Source organism: Oculina patagonica, chromosome 4 (assembly GCF_052425735.1).
Source record: "Oculina patagonica isolate OP01 chromosome 4, crgOcupat, whole genome shotgun sequence".
NCBI lineage: Eukaryota > Metazoa > Cnidaria > Anthozoa > Scleractinia > Oculinidae > Oculina > Oculina patagonica.
The window spans coordinates 1,283,476-1,303,356 of NC_135761.1; the positions used below are offsets into that span (position 1 = coordinate 1,283,476).

Sequence of the window (19,881 nt, forward strand, 5' to 3'; positions counted from 1 at the left end):
ATCACGGACAATATACAACCTTCTTTCCAGGTTCCTCTCCGCCTTGTGTCAAGGCATTCTCGGCTCGGTCAAACCTGGACCCTATTGTGAGCCGAGAGAACGCTTTGCTTGGCCGGGTTCCTCTCTTTACTTGAGAAAGTTTACACGAGGGAAAACGGGGATCGCCAGGGACCAGCAGAACGATTGATATCAGATAAAACGTATACAATAACTCGAATCTCGGAGCGATGCACAGCTTCTTTTCCCAACGAATTTCAATACGTTATCGGAAGAATAGTAGATTAAGAAGCAGATTAAGAAGTCCTGCATATTTATTTTATCAACAATTTACAAAGTCTAGCATTTGAAACGATTGCAAAGTGTGATGTGTTCCAAACGCCACAGCCAATTACAACTGATGTACAACTTTTTTTACGTCCAATAAACACGATGTGAACACGACTAAGCCACTGCAGGTATTTTTAAAATTGTTTGTTCATGATAAAACTGATTACAGTAGCCTCTGATATTGTGATCTCCACTTTCCTTTCCGCGACAAATCCATCATTATCTCGAGTAACTGACGAGCTCCATTTCACCCCTCCCCTGATGATTCTCTCCTGCTCCTCTCTAGTACTACGTGGGTATGGTGGTTGTGGGTGTTTCTTCTTCGTCTCCATTCTCCTGCAGTCCTTGTAATCCTTTGGGGAGACTGGTATCCTCTACGTCGCCACCAGTTCCCTCCACGAACTCCTCGTACGTGGACTTCTCTTTGAAGGGCCTGGGGCCTAGAAGCTCAATCATATCGTCTCGGCCAAGTACTTCTTTTTCCAGGAGGCGCAAGGCAATCTGATATAGCGAGAATTCAATGTTAGTAAAAAAAAAACCCACACACACAGGCTGCAGTAAACTTTTGAATCAATCTGTTTGGTAAGAACTATTTTTAGCATGGTGAGCAAAAAATTGCAAACCCACCACCCCCTCCCCCCTCTTCACTCATTCTAACGCATCTTTGTAACTCTTGCGGTGGATGCATTCTTTCGGAATCTTCCTAACACGGTCGACTGCCTTCTAAAGCTGATCTAGCTAACTACACCGAGAGTACTCTAGAAGCATCTTAAAACAAATTAAAGGATGAAAGGACTCAAACAGTTAATCAGAAAAAAGACCCATAATGGTAGCGCTGGGATAACGGCAGGGACATGCTCCCTCTCCTTTCGTCTTTCCTTCGTTTGGCTTCAAACACTTTTTCCTCTGCGCAGACAGGAATAATTAAACGCAGTAGCCTACCTTTTCCACGTCTTCCTTGTGTTTAGTGAGTAGATCAAATGTTCTTTTGTACGCGTTGTTGATAACCTCTCTGGCTTGTTCGTCTATAAGCTGTGCTGTTGCTTCACTGTAAGGTTTGTCAAACGTGGGTTCACCCTCGCGCGGCAACTCAAACGACACGTTGCCGACCTTTTCGTTCATTCCAAATGTTACAACCTGCAGGGAAAACAAGGGAAACATACGTGTATGTGACTTATTTGAAGCGATTAGGAACTGGCACGAGCAGAGCAAAAGTTGCCGTGTCCCCATTTTCAAACTAAGTGTATGCAATGTTTAAAATGACACAATTAGTTTTTAGATTTCGATTGCTTAAGTGAGACGATATTTTCGGTAGTTCAAGCGGTAACATTGGCCCAAAATACAAAAATGGTTGAAATTAACTTTATTTATAACCATTGAAGACTGGCTCTTTTATAAGCCACTGCCCTCAAACGACAATGTAAGAAGTTCAATAAAGGATTCGCGTTATCGATAGGTGTATTATATACCTGAGCATAAGCACTCTTGGTCACTTTACTGAGATCGTCCTGAGCACCAGTGGTGATCCGATCAAAGAAGATCTGTTCTGAGACCCTTCCTCCTAATGTCATACACATACGGTCCAGCAGCTGAAACAAAGACAGAAGCGAGTCTTACTAAGGCCTGGAATGCGCCCAAGAGCTACAGATACATAGTCCTCTGCACACATTGCGTGCCTATAATGCTATATCGAACACTGTAAGGGATGCGAGGGTAAGCCTGCCTCGTCCCCAGGCGCGATTGGCCGGACGTTGAGGCGGTAAGGCGGGAAAACAGGGAGCGCGGGGATTGATGGTTAGGGAGCGAGCCGCGGAGGCCTGGCAGATCGCATTCAATATGGCGGACCAAAATGTCATCAACCGAAATGCGTAAAAAACAGCAAAAGAGCCGTCATGTTTACAGCACAGAGCGCCTGGAACATCTGAAAAATTTCTATTAGAGACGGACTCACCCCATTTTCGCACGCTTCATGTCCCAGCTCAGCGAGAAGAGCGAGAAGAGGACTGGAAGTAAAAAGTTATCACGGCAAAGAGATGTTGAAATCGACATTTCCGAACTCCAGAGAGACAGGTACTCATTCCTACGAAGTTGTTGTTCCGAGATGACAGAACCTCATGAGAGATTGCCGATGGACGCCGACGCGACAAGGCCGAACCTCTGTTGGATTTCACTATCTACCAAAATTCTGCCAGCGCTGCAACAATTCATGTTTTGATTGCCAGTGTGACTTTTTCCCATTACCACATTAAGGATAATACACATTTTTGTTAGGGAGTGAGTCTGCCATTATGCTGTGAATGCACTGAGGAACTAAATGTTTGGAATGTCCCTATGCCATGCCATGCAGGCTATTTGGGGGCAGGTGCAGAGAGCATTCTATGAATGTGACACTGTTCATGAAGTAGAATGGTTGTGGTGATAGATCACGAAATCTGTTTGTAAAAATGGAAAGATTTTTCTCATAAATATTATTGCAAGGCAGCATCTGGACATCCAGGCCCACCATCATTCTATCTATACTCTAGTACACCCCTCTTTTTCACTCTCTTTCTACAATTTAAAAAGTAATATGTTACTTAGCCCTGAAGAAATGTACTTTGTGCTGTGTGTGCCTTTATGCTCCCACTGAAAAGGAGTGGGGGAACTGAATGGAGGGGAGGATATAGATGTTGGAGAAGGACAAGAGAGGCGGCACAGCCCGACCAGCACAAGTGTAGGCATAGGTCCCCTGACTAAGGTGACTAGTTCCAAGCTGTTATGGGTGCAGCAGGGGAAGCACCAATAGTTGGACTGCTAGAGGAGTGGAGAAGTGGCACTCCAGGTGCTTAGTGTGGAGTTGCATGATATTTTTCCTACACTATCTCAGCCCGGTTGTTTTTAGTAGTGTACCAGGAGCCCATAGCGCCCGAGTCTCTAGGCGAGGGAAGACACACAGCGAAAGAGGAGAGACCCCACAGTGTAAGAGATGAGAAGAGGCAGCAGCAGTTTAAAGATCGGACAGATACATTGTTGACTGAACGGTCTCTGGAGGTGCAAGACAAGGAAGAACGGAAGAGGACAAAAAAAGAACGAATGTAGGAAGCGCGCAGGAACACCAGCTCTGGCACGAGAAGGAAACACCCCAGTGAAGCATAAAGAATTTTTCTAACGACGGCAGAGATTCTTTACCCTCCGCCATTGACGATCCCGCAATCAAAGTGGATCCTGTTCAATCTCTGCTCAGATCAACCATCTCCGGATAAACGGATTGAGAGATTTCCCGCCAACATAGATAAAGAAGGGGACCCCCGCTTGCTGAAACCAGCCTCAGTGAACGCTGAAAAGAATCGGCTCGATAGAGAACGAAAACGATCCGAAAGGCCGTCAAAATCCCCATGTTGACAGTACTAACTTCCACGTAGCTCCCAGTGTTGATTTCTTGACCGTTAAACTTGTTAAAAGCGCTAAAACGCCTTTGGCGAGAAACCGAACATTTTTGCCAAGAAACTGAACAGGATCTGCCAGGCGTCCGCTTCCCTGTCCGCATCAGGCCCAGAACGCCAAGCGAACCGTGCACGTAAGTCCCACAACACCAAGCGAACCGTGCACGACCAAGGACGAGGCAGAGGGTAAGCAGTGATATGAGCTACACATCGGAATGAACAAAATATTTTACAATTGATTGCGAAATTCTCACTGGAAACGATATGTACTATCTCGACAGCTCACATCCTCGGAGACCCAGAGGCAGTTAGTGGGGCGGGGGAAAGTCTATACGGGCGAGAAAAAAAAAATGGCGAAGAAAAGTCAAGAACGTGGCTCTTCTTTTTGCCCAATCTCGTTCTTGACTTTTCTTCGCCGATTTTTTTCCTGCCCGTTCATGCTTTCCCCCGCCCCTGGATCTCCAAGGATGGACACCTCAGTGCTGTGAATCTTACCTGTTCTGTGGAATATAAGTATTGTTCTTTAGGGAGGTACTGAGCATAGCCAAGGCCCTTGCCTCTTGGTATTATTGAAACCTGAAAATGGAAACAAGATTGTATACAAACTTGGTATTGCAAAATAAAATGAAAAAACATCAAACAAACAAGCAAACGATTGTTAATTTTTTTTTTTGGTTTCTCTTTTTTTTTTTTTTTTCTTTTTTTTTTTTGGGGGGGGGGAGAAGCAAATTATCCCAGACCTTTGCCAGACTGCGCAACAATTCAAAGGAAGAAAGGTCTGGTGAAAATTTGTAATTCCTGATATTGAGCATAAAAATGTTGCTCTTTGCAATCAGCGCAAACTACACGTAGGCAAGCTACTGTTTATTGCCTTAAAATTAGTCCCGACTAAACCCAGGGCTCGAGACTAATTTTTTAACTCACTGGTTTACTGGCCAGTGACATTTTAGATCTTACTAGCCAAAAGTAATCTTTCACTAGTCAGGTATATTGATTTCTATCAAGAACAGTTGACTTGTCCGAGTTTTTCACTAGCCAAATGGCTAGTAGGAATGCTAAACCTGGTAGCCAAAACCTAAATTTTAGTAGCCTTTGGCTAGTTGGCTACCGTTAGTCTCGAGCCCTGTAAACCTGCAAAAAAATGTCGTTTTTACCTGGAGAAGAGAATCTAGGCTTCATATTACTGAATATTACTACAGTGACTGCTGCACTGATTACCAACAAACCTTTAGAAGAGGATCAGCATGTTCCAGGAACCATCCTGCCACAGCATGGCCCGCCTCGTGATACGCCACAACTTTCTTCTCTTCTGGCTGTAAAACTTGCGTCTTCTTCTCAAGACCTAACAGTGACATACATGTACAAGGATTGTGTAAGATATGGAAAATGTTCTCTACAAACAAGCCGTGCCAAATTTTTACAAAACCTGAAGTGAACTGAAGTACAACAGCGAGTTTGAGATTATGTAAAGTGTGTGTTAGCCTCTATTAAGAAGGCAGGCACCAACACTTTTGAGATCTTACAAAATGATCGAGAAAACAGTGCAGGTAGGTGTCCTGTACTTTTGGAAAAATAAAATGCACCAACTTAAGTTGCAAGATAAAATATGTGTCTTGGCTTGCAGCACTTGGGTGGAGTACAGTATAATGCATTTGCAAACAATACAAAGATAACTTACAATGAAACATCAAGGCTTTCAGTTTGCCTTCTTCACAGTATTTTGCATGCTTAGTGCTTTTATGTAGTTGTGGAGATGACACAATATGCTATTGTGTTTACTGTATAGACACGAATCAGTAAGTAGGTCTACTATTGAGTATTCAGTTGAGTTTTTGGCAGTTTTTCGGAAATATAAGCAGACATTTGTATTTCAGTCATTTCATGGCAAAAGTTACTGAGACACGTATACACCGCAGATCTATTTACCGTATTTTCTCGTTAAACGCCGGGCCCCGAATAAACGCCGGGTCTCCAAGTTGTATTTGAAAATAAACCCCTAGACATTATTAAAGGTGAATATGCTTTAAAAATAATGTCTAATATATAGCGTCAAAAATAATGAATAAAAATCATTTCTTAGAAACATAGGACTTGAAAAAACTCCTGAATTCAAATAAACGCCGGCCCTGAGGGCCAAGTTGAAATAAACGCCGGGGGCGTTTAATCGAGAAAATACGGTATACTTGCGCTACAATGTCTATCCTGCTCACCTCCTATAACACGTTCAATTGCTTGTTCAAAATGCGTTAATTCCACCTTAGGCATAAGATATCTGGCAGCAATAAGGGCAGCCTCGTTACACACATTGGCAATGTCAGCTCCTGAAATGACAAACAGTATCACCACACAATTTTGAATCAATCTCTCTTACTGAAGCAAGAAAAGAAAAGAAGAGAGATGTTATCTAATCAGTTATCTGATCAACAAAGCCTGATAGCATCTCATTTGTGTCTCAATTTCCTATTGATTAAAAAACTTTTTTTCCTCCCCTTTACCATTAATTTATTAAAGAAGGAAGAAAAAAAAAAAAAAAAAAAAATTAAGCAGGGGAAAAAATAAATTAATAACCCCCTTTTAGTACCAGCTTCTAAAAACTATCTTACAAAATAAAATGCGCGTGCGCCTGTTTTTTTGTAAAAAAAATGATTAGTTCTGTATTTCACAGCGATAAGGAAACACAAATATTCAGCCAGCATGGGCTAGTGTCAAGGGGACAGGTAGCAGCTCTGGCAAGTCTCATATGAATGGCTCACTGCCCTTTGAGAGAACAGCAGAAGAAACATCAGGAACAATACCCCTAGCTTCTAAAACAATAGCAACTGCTACCATTAGAGGATCAGTAAGTTACTTCTGGTCTCAAATGGCGACATACGTGAATAAGTGCAATAAACATGACAAAGTAGTGCACAGCGATTTAAAGACAATAAAGGGTAAAAGGGTGAAACAGTGAAGAATCAAACCTGTAAATCCTGGTGTAAGAGCTGCCATTTTTCTTGCTACTTGACTCAGGTCCAGATCTGTCTTGATAGGTTTCAAGTGCACTTTGAAAATGGAATATCTAGAATGGAAAAGAGTTTGCTCTGTTTTATCCAAATCATTAGACAGCTAACAAAAAAATCTTTGAAACAGTACTGAAAGAGCTTTTTCAATTCTTACTATTAAGTCAATAACTGAAGTGAACATGTATGCACAAATGCACAAGTACTCCACATCAGCATGGTACAACAAGGATACATGTGATGTCATGTCGACAACAAAAGCCTTTGGTGACAAAAGCAATAGGCCCAGTGAATTCTTGGAAACAGTATGTTGCTATCAACCTATCAACTAGTATTGTTCCACCATCTAAAATAATGTTTTTGTTTCTTTCGACACTCTCGGCAATGGCTGTTGCTGGGCCTTCAAGAACGCATTAAACGGACCGTGCCACGGAATTTAGCTAAACTGAGGCATGGAAAATGACCATCAAAAATTTGGTGAAATATAAAAATAACCTCTTAAAATAGTCGAGGAACATTTCAATAACACACCAAAAAATACAAAAGAAGGTATGGATGGCAAAAAGCCACGAAGATTGAAACGGATTGCGATATGGGTTTTTGAAATATTGTTAGTCTGAACAGTTTTCAAAGTTAATCTTGTTTGCTTGAAACTTTAAATTATAATGCCCGGGAGACACATCGGTTGCAATGAAGCTATTGTTTTGTCATTTAGATCCATAAAATAATTAAAGTACTTCTTTGCAAACGTTAACTTTCTTAGTGAGTGTTTGGCAAAACTTAATAAAATATACTTACATGTAACTCAGCTGTGATACAGTCCCTTCCAACAAATCGACCACATTTCAAAGTTATATGTTAGTTGTGTTCTCAGCTTACCTTCCCTTGATATCTGGAGGTGGAAGATGAATCTGTCTATCAAACCGGCCTGGTCTGAGTAGTGCAGGGTCAAGGACATCAGGTCTGTTTGTGCCTGACAATACCACTACATTTGTGGATGAACTGAAACCTTAAAATACAGCAGCTGTATTACTATACTACATCAGTGTAATGGTACATGTACCACTCCAGTCCAGTAAGAATCTTTAATACAAAGTTTTGAATAGCAAAAAAGATGTTAATGTTGGCTCCTGTCTGTCTTGAAAGACAATAGAGTGTGGTGCCGTTGATCAGTCAGTTGTAGAGCTGCAGTGTCTACTGTTCTATACAACTTCATAGGAGTTTACAGAACTATTAGATCTGCAGATCCTCTGTGCTTTGCTGTGTTTAAAAACTCACAGTTAATTAACTACATGTACATTGTATTCATTTCTCAGCTTTTTTGTGCTGTAAAAATCATTTCCTTCTGTTGCTTTTGTTTTCAAGCTTATTTTTGTTGCACACTAGTCTTGTCAATCAAGGTATCACACAATGAAGGGGAATTTGTTTCATATTTAAGAATGTCATAATTTATGATGCCCTATGACAACAACTGCATGTTTAAGAGAGGACACTGGCATGTTGTGCCAACAACATGAACAACACAGTCATTTGGGACTAGCATAATGGGACACTTAAACACAGTCTCAAGTTATCCTTATGTAAGTAGTTCAGCCGGGTACTGCTCTCTTGTACATGCATGAATTGTATGTTACCAGAAACCCATAAGGGTTGAAACGTGTAACTCCCTATGATTCGCATTGTACAAAGCGTTTACACATTCGTTTCCATTAAGTACCATATTTGGAAAATCAGGAGAGAAAATTAACCAATCAAAATTACTATATTTGGATTAAATTCACAGCGCGCGCTAGCTCGCACTCGATGGCGTAATCTTGTTTTTGAACAAGCTTGGTTGAATAAAGTTAAATTTGGTGAAATTCTCCTGTTTCATCTTCTTGAAGTAGTCTGGAGATCTTCGCTTGGATACACTCAATGTATTTCTTTAGTTTCTGTAAGAAATTTACAGCGTTTAGGTCGAAATTCAAGCAACTTACTGCAAAACCAAAAATTATGTTGCGTGTGTCATTGCGTGTATAAAGCATTCGCGTACAAATTCTTCGTGTTTCCAAATATGGTAGTTAGCAAAATGAATAGTCAAACGCTGTACGCGCACGTTACATGTTTCAACCCTTATGGGTTTCTGATGTTACTTCATAAACAAACAAACAACTTACCATCCATTTCTACTAGAAGTTGATTAAGGGTGTTTTCCCTCTCGTCATGACCACCAATATGACCACCTCGACCACGAGCACGACCAACAGCATCAATTTCATCAATAAATATAATACAAGGAGCATTCTTTCTTGCTTGTGCAAACAGATCTCTAACCCGGGCTGGACCAACACCTACAAACATTTCCAGGAACTCTGATCCAGAGATGCTAAGAAAAGGAACCTGCGCTTCTCCAGCTACAGCCTTGGCTAGTAGAGTTTTACCAGTACCTGGGGGGCCTGACAAGATAGCACCCTGCAAGAACAATCAAACATCATGGTGTAAATTTCAATGCCATTGTTGCCAATCATCCACAAACGAAGTAAATTACATGTACAGGTACAAGGCTTGAGACTAACTTTTTAACTCACTGGTGACATGTCAGATTTTACTGGCCAAAAGTAATTTTTCACTAGTCAGATATATTGATTTCTATAAAGAACTGTTGACTTTTCCCAGTTTTTCACTAGCCAAATGGCTAGTAGGAATGCTAAACCTGGTAGCCAAAACCTAAATTTTAGTAACCTTTGGCTAGTTGGCTACCGTTAGTCTCGAGCCCTAATGTACATGTATTTACTGGCCTGAGGAATAAAATACATGTTTCCTATACATGTAGAGCTTTGTTATCAGTATGGTTTAAGGTTGGAATCTCAGACATCTTTTGAGTGGGTATTGAATTGAGTACACAAAGGGTGGGCATCTACAGTAAACAGTGTCACTAGCAGTGTGCAAAGAAAGTCCTGTCGGATAGACCAGGACTAGTTGATTTTCATGTCGGCTGGTGGATTTTATCCATCACTTGCCCGAAGGTCAAGTAATAGTTTTGGACCTTTTATATGGAGGGGGACAGGGAGGCGGGAGCCCGGGAGAAAAGGTGCGGGAAGCGGGAGGAGAGAGGGCGGGAAGCGGGATTCTTAAGGTGGCGGGAACCGGGAGAAAACGAGTGAAATTTCGTAACATTTCATTATATTTCGCAATAGACATGGAACAAACGGGAGATAACAGCTTCGGAAAGGGGCGGGAGGCGGGAGTAAAAGGTACGGGAAGCGGGAGTAAAAGGTACGGGAGGCGGGAGGTTCAGACCCCCCTGTCCCCCCCCCCCCACTTTTATGTGGGAGATGAAGTAAGATCACTGAGAAAGGCCTTCAGCCTGCAGACAACGGTTCCAACTTGCCCAATGAGTAAGCTGGAAAATCAGTTTTCTTTGCAACCTGCCAAGGACACTGTTGCCATTAATGTAATCTTTCAGACAGAAATACCTTTGGTATTCTGGCTCCTAGTTCGTGATATTGTTGAGGATTTTTAAGGAAATTCACAAATTCCATTATTTCCAGCTTAGCTTCTTCACATCCTGCAACATCCCTAAAATAAACAAACAATGAATAACATGAGCCCTTACTACTGAGCCTCCTATATTTTTGCAGTACAGTAAAACCCACTGAAACGGGTTAAGCTGATATTATAAGGTACCGTTATAATTTATAACAATTATAATTATGGTGCTTACTTTACCAAATTTCAGCCTGGGGTTTTTTAATTATTTTGCAGTTCCTTATTTAGTGAATTCCCAATTTCCTGAATGGGAGGCTCGGTGACCTAATGGTTAGAGCGCTGGACTCCGGATCGAGCGGTCCGAGTTCGAGCCCTAGCCGCTTAATGCTATGGAAACCGGGATAAGCTCCATCAGTGTGGGCCGCTTGGCTCGTGGCTTCTCCCTCAATTTTCTGAACTGTTGGTTTCTGAAACCTCCCAATAACTCGAACCAAACATCATTTCCCTTCCCTCAGTGGAACTCAAATTCCCTGATTTCTCAAACAATTTTCATTCACCTTGGAGGTTCAAGAAATCGAGATTGCAAAGTTGGAATGTGGGTTTCTACTGTATGGCGCGACTAGACTGGTGCTTTTAATACCTACTTGAATCTGACTTTTACACTTGTTTCCTTGTTGTAAAATTTTGCTGTTGATTGTCCAACCCCGAATATACCCTAAGGATTATACAAACAATGAAATTTGAGATGAATCGATCACAAATTGCCAAGTGACAATATTGCGCAGAAGCAAGGTTAACATACAAGCAAACAAAAGCCTGCCACAGTGTTAAATTTCAAGCACAGAACTAAAATTTCCAACTGCAGTAAAGAAAAGTGACCAAAGAGGTTGAGGACAAAGTCAAATATACACGGCAGTATTAGAGGCTGGGTATCCATCATTTGTGGGGGTATTACTTTTAAAATGATACATTTAATTGTTCTATTCATGGTCACCAGATTGCAGTCTCCTGATCTTGAATGAATATTGTAAACAGTTTGCAAGCATGTGCACATACAGTGGGTAAGAAACAAAATAAGCTTACCCCTTGTCCTCTGGCCCCACTGGAAAGCCTTCTACTGAAGTAAATTATACAACCAATAATTAACAGGGTGGGTGTTAACTTGATCACCTCTTTCCTGTAAAATAAAAAAAAGCACAAGTCATCAATACACTATAAATCTCTCTTTTTATCTGGTCACAATTGGTGAGTGCTGGATTTTCTTTAACAATTGGAGTACAATAATTGTATGTGTACTAAATACCTCAATTCAGTTTCAAACTCAAACATTTATCTAATGTTGAAATAAATGTTAGATGGCACATAAACATGGCACATGAACATGGCACCAGTATTGTGGAGATCATTTGTTCGAGTTCCATTGAAGCCCTGGATAATTTTCCAGGCTTCTTTGTTTGTTAAACTGGAAAATTAAACTGCAGTGAACACCTCGGTCCTCTGTCCAAATAATGACATTCTTTCATGTATCTTGTCAATATAATAATAATAATAATAATAATAATAATAATAATAAAATATTTATATAGCGCCAATATCCTAAAAGTTCAAAAGCGCTTTACAGAAGTAAGGTTAAAAATATTAAAAAACACTATTAAAAAAATAAATATAAAAATAGTTAAAAAGTTACAAAAAATGCTTAAAATCTTAAGACTAATAAAAAATGTAAAGACTAATAAAAATAAGAATATTGCACTGAGGATACTCACAGCCATTCTGACTCTTTCACATAAGTGACAGGAATCCAGAATGCAGGATCGATATTCATCTCTTGTTGAACAGCCTCTAAACTGCGCTCAAAACTTTCAACACTTCCAATGGTAAAACAAAGGTTGCTCTGCATTAAAAACAAAATAAAATGAGCACTGAGCACAAAAGCTGAGTATTTCTACTTAGCTCTTCACCTCTGATTCAAAGAGTGATTTATTACAGTCAATGAACAGCTCATGAGGGTAGATGTTGTAGTTTAAAATTAATTTCAGGTCAAAATGACTTCAAACTACCTACAGGTTTGATTTGTATTTTCCTTTTTTTGAGGATATAGATTTATGAGGCTTATGGTAATATAATAGATCTACATGTATTTATAACCTCCAATTAGCAGGCATCTCTCGTAAGCATCTCTCCTAAGCAGACATTTCTTTAGGTCTGAAGGATGTCTGCTTATGGTGGTCGCCGCACTGAATATACAACAGTATTGCTAATTAAACTCATCTTGCATGTACCTTGTTAGGATCACTCTTCAGAAACACTTTTACTAAAGTCTGGTTCGAGACAACTAGTTTCTCCACCTAAGGGTAAGAAATTGATGGTAAAAGTCTGTGAGGGAACTTAACATGAGTGTACCATGCTTGCATGTACATGTATAGTGTATTTAAAAGGAGATTTTTTGAACAGCTAAAATTTATATCATTTGTGTCATAGGAAACCTAAAAATACATGTAATGGTCCATTTTTATTAACAATTGCTATATTTATAATATTAAAGCACTGAAACTGTTTACAAGAGTGTTTCACTGCGGATGGCTAGGATGGAAATGGATTGCAACTTGAAAACGTGAACTTTGTTTTCCCGCATCTTAAAAAATTAACGATGTTCATGGCTGAAGTTTGATTTCTATCCCCAAATTAAGGTTTCTTTAGATGTTCATGTCTTTTATGAGTAAAATTCCTACCACTAATTTCAGAATGCCACAGTTTAGACCAAAACTCTGCAAAAATCTCCTGACATGGCTCCTTTAAAGTTTCCTGCCCAAATAATCCCATAAATGCTCATGCAGATACTTTTGGGCCAGGTTGTCATTTTTTTTTAAACAAATCAATTTAAACAAACATAACAGTTTGTTTAGATTAGCAGCCCCTAGACTTAATGTTAATCCGAAAGGGCAATACTGTAAATTATCTTTTAGTCTTCATAAGTAATCTGATGTCTTTAAAAAGTGTTGTTTTCTCATGAGGGGCCTTTTGTCTCAACTAGTTTTGTCTTAACTGGATTATGAATTACTGTGGGCTTTACATTCTTAAATCTATGTACAAAATATACAATACTGTCATTTTGAACTTATTCCATGCACTCCATCTCACCTCTCCTCTCTCAAGATACTTTGTTCTAAACTCTTGCCAGTTGATTTCTCTGGTCTCCATCCCTGAGAACATAAGAAACAATGCTGCTCCCGTGGCTAAGGCAACAGCTATAACAACCTGCTGTGGGTTGTCAAACAGGTTCTTCCACCAATCGTCACCAGGTGGTTTGCCGCTACTTCCTCCTCCCCCACCATCACCCCCTGAGGACTCTCTCTTGTCTGCTTCAGAGTTCTCATTGTTACTGGACTCTGGTCCTGTCAAAGCAAAGAAGTCATATGACCTATTGACCAAATGTCTAGAAATAATCTTTTAAAACTCCGGGACCAATAAAACTAAACAAAAATATAAGTAAGACCTGGTTTATGGCCAAAACAAAGGTAGCACTGGGAATCAAAGGCTAAACAGCATTGTTAAGGCCGATACACACAAAGAGGTTTTGCTCCCCGGTTAAGCCCCAGGGGTACACTGCTGGAGCAAAGCTCCTTCATGTGTACCAAGGATTTCATGGTACAATTCATCATCGGAAGCAGAAATTCCATCACACAAAATGCTCCACAATTTTAAACTGGTCAAATATTATTTTGGGAGCAAGATCCCATGGCAAATTGAGAAAATGTGAAAATGCTCCCTTGCGTGTACTGTTTTTTTCCTGGTTCATGCTCAGGGCTGTGCTCTAAGGGTGCCCGGGTGCCTCAGGTGACTAACTTTTGTCTTTGGGCGACCAGATAATCTTATTTCTTTCATATAAACTTTATGCTGGGCACCCTGGATCTCATAGTTTGGAACCTTTGGGCTCCTTGTAATTTTTCTTAGAGCACAGCCTTGATGCTTCAGGAGAAAAACCCCTTGTGTGTGCTGAACTTTAAACAAAGAAGAAGTCCATGTAGCCAGTAGTGTTTAGACGTGTTCTGACAAGTATGGCTTTTGTGCCTATCTCAGAACATTATATTAAACAAAAGATAGAGATCAGAGACAGGCACAAAATTAATGTATGCAAGAGGAACAGAACCACACAGTAACCAAGTTCCATAACATCTGAACTTGTTATATAGCTGGAATTCCCCCCCCCCCCCCCCAACAGCATGTGCTCTCATTTGGATGGTTGCCTCAAAGGCACATGAGATCTAACAATATACCTTATTCTCACTTAATTTCGCGAGTACTAAATTTCGTGATTTTCGCGATTTTGAAAAAAACGCGAAATTTAATACTCGCGAAATATAGGACACGCGAAGTTTAAAATCGCGAAATTTAATATCGTACTGATAATATAAAACTCTGATAAAACTCGATGTGTTTTATCATAGTTATTCTAACATGTCTGAGCTTCATGTTTAGAAGTTTTTTGTTTAATTTTGTCCATTAGTTATCTCCCACTATATCAGTCGCACTGTTTGAACTGTTCTCTGCCGCCAAGTTCCTCAAAATCTCGCTTTTGCAGTCGTAGATGAACCTATTAGGGATTTAGACTGTTTAATACCTTATGTTTTGTCATGTGTATATTGTTTTGTTTGCTGTTTTTACGATGACTTTCATATTAATTATGTTGTTACAGTTTCGAGGTCAAAGCTTCATATTGAAGAATAGATAAAAATCGCGAAATTTAATACACTCCAACTGTACCTTCCTCTCAAAATCGCGAAATTAAGTACTCGCGAAATATGGCTCTTGATTTTTCGCGAAATTAAGTACTCGCGAAATTTAGTGAGAATAAGGTAACTGTTTCCAGCCAAAAGTCACTGAGTGGATAACATTGTAAATCTACGATGTTGGAGGGTAACAGTGCACTGTTACCCGTGAATGTTGACTGACAACAACTGTTCTGTCGTCCTATATCAATGTGCTATATGGAATCTGATTGTTTCCTTCAGCTCTGCCTTGGGAAACATTGAGATTCTCAGCACAAATAAAAAACTGTTTCCCTAGGGACCAGTCATTAAGTGTTAATTGCCATACCTTTCTCTGATTTCTTCTTTGATGCATTTGGATAGAACTTTTCAAACCCTAAAAAAAAGAGAACATCAGCGTGATCAAAAGCTGTACATGCATTCAGAGTATGATTTTTCTAATTAACAAATAAAGAAGCCTCGACTGTGCTCTGTTCTGTTGTAAAGCACGCAGGAAGAGGCTAGAGCACGAAAGAAGTGTAGGGTGAAACGCGAGCCATAGGCGAGTGTCTCCCTACTTCTTGAGTGCTCTAGTCACTTCCTAAGTGCTTTACAACAGAACAGAGCATAGTCGAGGCTTCTCTATTTGTTTTATAATTAAGAAATTCGTTAATTTCCCCACAAATTCGCGCAATTATTTTCAAAACAAACTTTTTTCAAGCGAATAGAAGTGGCGTCAGCGTACATCTGTACTCTGATAAAGTACGCAACAATTAGCCAATCGCAAAACTTGTTAAAATGGTTAAAAGAATTTGATTGGTTGAATAAGACATCAGCTGTCAACAGCTGTCAAACCATCAAGTTTGAAACCATCAAAGTTCAGAAATCCACAAGCTGAAAACGTCAAGTGGAATCCGAATTTTAACACGAATCCTTGAAGTTCTAGGGACTTTTAGTACAACACAGGATAGAAAAGTAGACTGTTCAGTGAAAACCGGCTGAATTAATATATATTCTGGCCCATGAAAACTTGCATGTTGTTAACTTGACAACTAGAAAAACAAACTGCTCAAAGCTTGTCGCTGGTAATTCACAAAATGCGACCATGCGGCGTGTTTCGTGAATCATTTACAACCATCAGATTCAACGGAAAAATTAGAGTCGGCTGCTGTGGTTGCTGTGGCCTTCTATTTATTTACTGTTAAGGATATAGGAACATGATTGTCTTCCTGAATTGCATTGGAGGTTTTTAATTTCTGGACGTCTGCTTCTGGAATGACAGGTAAACTTGTGTTCGATGTTTTCTTTGTTTTCGCGCTTGTTCAATTGTTTTTAACTTTGCAGCAGCTTGTTTGAAGCTTGAAATTCAACCCCTTTTGCAATAAAAATTCCTAGGTTTAGAGGTGAATTGTTTAGGTGTCTCTCGATAGCGTTGCGAAATCCAAGAAGCGATGACCTTGAGTAAAGTTCACCGTCTTTTGTTCGAGTTTCGGCGTAGAATTTACCGAGGTTGTTGTCTAGCTTCTTTGTTGGTCATTTTGTGAAAAGCTTTTAGCAATTTTTCTTTCAAGGCACCAAGCTGTTTTGAAAACGCCAGAAAAATTATTCAGTATGTGATAAGTCTGAGTTGTGTGTGTATTCGCTAGCTAATTTAGTTTTCTGTTTTTTGAATTGCTGTTTGTTTGTTTTGTTTTTTTACACGAAAATGTAGCTGTGCGTGTTTTATCTAAAATTCCGTACTTAAATAATGTGAAACTCATATTCAAAAACTCAGATAGCCCATTTTGTACTATCTTTCGTGTTTTTCGTTTCTGCTTTCGTTATGTCTTCAATTTCGGCCTTGAGTTGTTTACAAATCTTTGGTTGGTTGTTTTGTTGTTAAGCTTACTTTCCGGCTCGGTGTTTTTTTCCGTAACTTTCCGTAATTTCACTTTCTATCGCCGTGCAATTTGTGCTGTTAGGAACAGGACGTTTTAAATTAACTGACGCTAAAGGCTTGTTTTCATTCTCGTTTTTCAGGTCAAAGAAGATGTCAGGGTCAAGACAAAACCCGAGAAAGACGTTCGGGAATAGTGGTCGGCCATATTGGGTCGATGGCGTGACATTTCCTCCGTACATCTGGACTCTGATAAAGTACACTGTTTCAGCCAATCAGAGCGTGCGTTATATGAAAACTTAATTATAATCTTTCTTATTGTTTCTTGTTTTTGCAGGAACATTACCGTAAAAACCCGCAGATAAGCCGCACCTTTTTTCCAAAAATTTTCGCTCGAAAGCGGGGGTGCGGCTTATCTGCGGGAACATTCGGAAAAGGTGCCGTACATTTTCGTGGACTGATGCTAATTTATGGAAAAGTATGTAAATTAATATTACATAAAACTACAAGAGAGTACCGGTCATTGCTTTTGCAAGTTTGACAGCTCCTATACTGTTTGCAGTGTCTACAATGGCCTATAACTTTAACAGTAATATTGATACTTTACGAGCGAGAAAATACCACGAGTATTCACGAGTAAGATGGCCAATTGTTTCTTTCTCATTTTGCACTTCGATGGAAAATTTGTCGAACTGATTATGAAACTCTCTTCATGCAACGAGTTTATCTCCAATAGATGGCTCCCAAATCTCCTTAATTTGTCGATATGATAGCCACGAAACCCGAACGCCTCCATCGCCATCTTGTTTTGCTTTACGTTCTCGTCCTAGTCCGGCCCCATATTTCGCATCCGATCAAATGCCTGGTTACTAAGCTACGAACGTTCTGCAAACGCAAGTTGTTCAATGTTGTGACACAAAAATCTATGGAAAAACTGCGTTGAATGAAGAAATACCTGTCAACAAATGCCAGAAAAAGATCACCCATAATATGTCAAAGTTGGTTTTCATTATATTAAAGAGCTCAAATTGTGGGTAAGACTGAAGTATTCTCTGTTTCAATGTTCATTGAGTTTACGTTCGATGAAGAAGACTTCCTAAAGACTCAACTTTGGATTTTTGACTCGACTTTGGATTTTCTTTGATTCACTTTCAAAAAACTTTTTTTCCAACATTTGAGTTGTTAAACTCAGGGTGCGGCTTATCTGCGGGTGCGGCTTATCCGCGGGTGTTTACGGTATTTCGTGAAATTGAAAGAGGCAAATTTCATGAGACTTAAATTTTGTGATTTGGCAGAAAAAAATGTGTTGAAAGGAACTTAATTTCATGACAATTTACCAAATACCAAATGAATCTAATTGACAAAAGGGTTGTCTCAAAATTGGCACTATAGATTTTAAAGCTTTTTTTTTACAATGACATTTGAACAGAACCTTCTCCTAAACAAAGTAAGTAAGTGACAGGCAGCTTGGTGTAATGGTTAGTGTGCTGGACTCTGGATCGCATGGTCCAGGTTCGAGCTCTGGCTGGGGCACTAAACTCGAGATGTAAAATCTATTCAACGTACATGACTGTACACTGCAGAGCTGTGCTCTAGCAGTGCCTGGGTGCCACAGGTGACTTACTTTTCCGAGTTTTGTCTTTGGGAGACCATGAAAGCTTTTAAGAACTGGGCACCCAAGATTTCTTACATAACAGCCTTTGGGCACCCTGCAATTATTCTAAGAGCAAAGCTTTGCAGTGATGTTCCTTAAGAGAATTACTTCCAGTTACGATTTTTTACAATTTCGTTGTAAAATATATGGTAGAAACTGGCACAAAATAGAATCCCCATGGATTTTCTCGTGTAGGTTGATCCAGTCGATGATCACGTCATATTTTAATATCTGCTAAAGAACAACTCACCGTCACATATCATTTTTTAAAGTAATGAGTATTATTATCTCTAAAGTAAATTTATAATTTACCCTTTGGAGGATCAAAATGAAGAATTCTTCCAAGCAGCCAAGAGTTTCTTGAATTCTGACTCAGCAGTAATTCCCGTGCACCAATGGAGTATCTCGCAAACTGCGTGTTCGTATTAAAAATAAACAGCATCAACAAAATCGTAAGAATAGCTCTAAAAAATTGAAAAACACAAATTATCCTCTAATCAAGCAGGACATGTATCAACGCTTGGCTTAAATTTTTGATTTATCTGAGGCATTTAAAAAGTCAAAACGTGCAAACATGAAAGAAACAAAAACACTCTCGTCTTACCTGGGGCTGCACAAGTCTTAAACTTGCCCGAGTTAACAACGAATTTACTCGTCGTGCACAAAACCTATAAGCCATTGCTTCCACTAAGCAGTCCTTGGAATGTTGCAGAATTTCATAACATAAAGAATACCAAAAAAATAACCAACGTTGCCCGGATATCACATGAAATGTTTTGCTGACATTTTTGGCTTATGCAACTCTTGATTCAAGATGGCGAACACAAAAACAGCAGGCGCGGTCGCACTCGCCATAAGAAGGATTTTTGTTGAGGGAGGGGAGGGCAGGGAAACAATTTTTGGTGAAAAAAACTAACTTGGCGCGGTTTTGGCTTCCTTCAGTTTTTTAGCCAAATTTTTTTTTCGGGTGGCAAACACGTAGAAATGACCATACACTTTAAATCCTGAAAAATTCATAAATGATACCGGTAAAAAATACTATTAACCAAATGTAAGGAATGTAGCTTTGCGAGAACTGAGCAAAAAAATCTCGTTTAATTTTCTATTCATTTGTATTTGTACTAGTAGGTGCACATTTTTCTCTGCAGAAGACAAATGGCCTGGCGGCATAAAATTAAAAACGCGACCGCATGCTTTATTGAGTGACTCTTGAGTACAGCTCTGAGTACAGCTACAACTGTCAAATTTCATTAATCAGCAAAACGTTTTTTAGCTTAAATATCTTACAAATTATTGTGCAATTCACCTCTTTCGAACCTCTTATTTGTTAAACAAGAACCGGCGAAATTTCTGTAAAACTGCTCATTTTTATTTTAAAATTTATTTA

General features: G+C 39.6%; 1 protein-coding gene across 2 annotated transcripts; it reads right to left on the bottom strand.

Annotated features, from left to right (window-relative positions):
- Positions 1-293: 293 nt before the first annotated feature.
- On the bottom strand, positions 294-19,325 carry LOC144649062 (mitochondrial inner membrane m-AAA protease component AFG3L2-like). Of its 2 annotated transcripts, none has more exons than XM_078508530.1 (18): positions 19,099-19,325; positions 18,807-18,906; positions 15,320-15,361; positions 13,358-13,611; positions 12,499-12,564; positions 11,983-12,110; positions 11,300-11,393; positions 10,861-10,931; positions 10,204-10,306; positions 8,905-9,199; positions 7,628-7,757; positions 6,710-6,807; positions 5,960-6,070; positions 4,976-5,091; positions 4,245-4,325; positions 1,797-1,916; positions 1,270-1,464; positions 294-828 (listed from the first exon to the last, which is right to left on the bottom strand). In XM_078508530.1, the coding sequence occupies exons 1-18, from the start codon at positions 19,171-19,173 to the stop codon at positions 616-618; spliced, it is 2,292 nt and encodes a 763-aa protein (XP_078364656.1). In that variant the 5' UTR covers positions 19,174-19,325; the 3' UTR covers positions 294-615. The 2 variants fall into 2 exon arrangements, with proteins under 2 accessions (XP_078364656.1, XP_078364655.1); XM_078508529.1 differs by having other exon boundaries at positions 15,314-15,361.
- Positions 19,326-19,881: the final 556 nt, after the last annotated feature.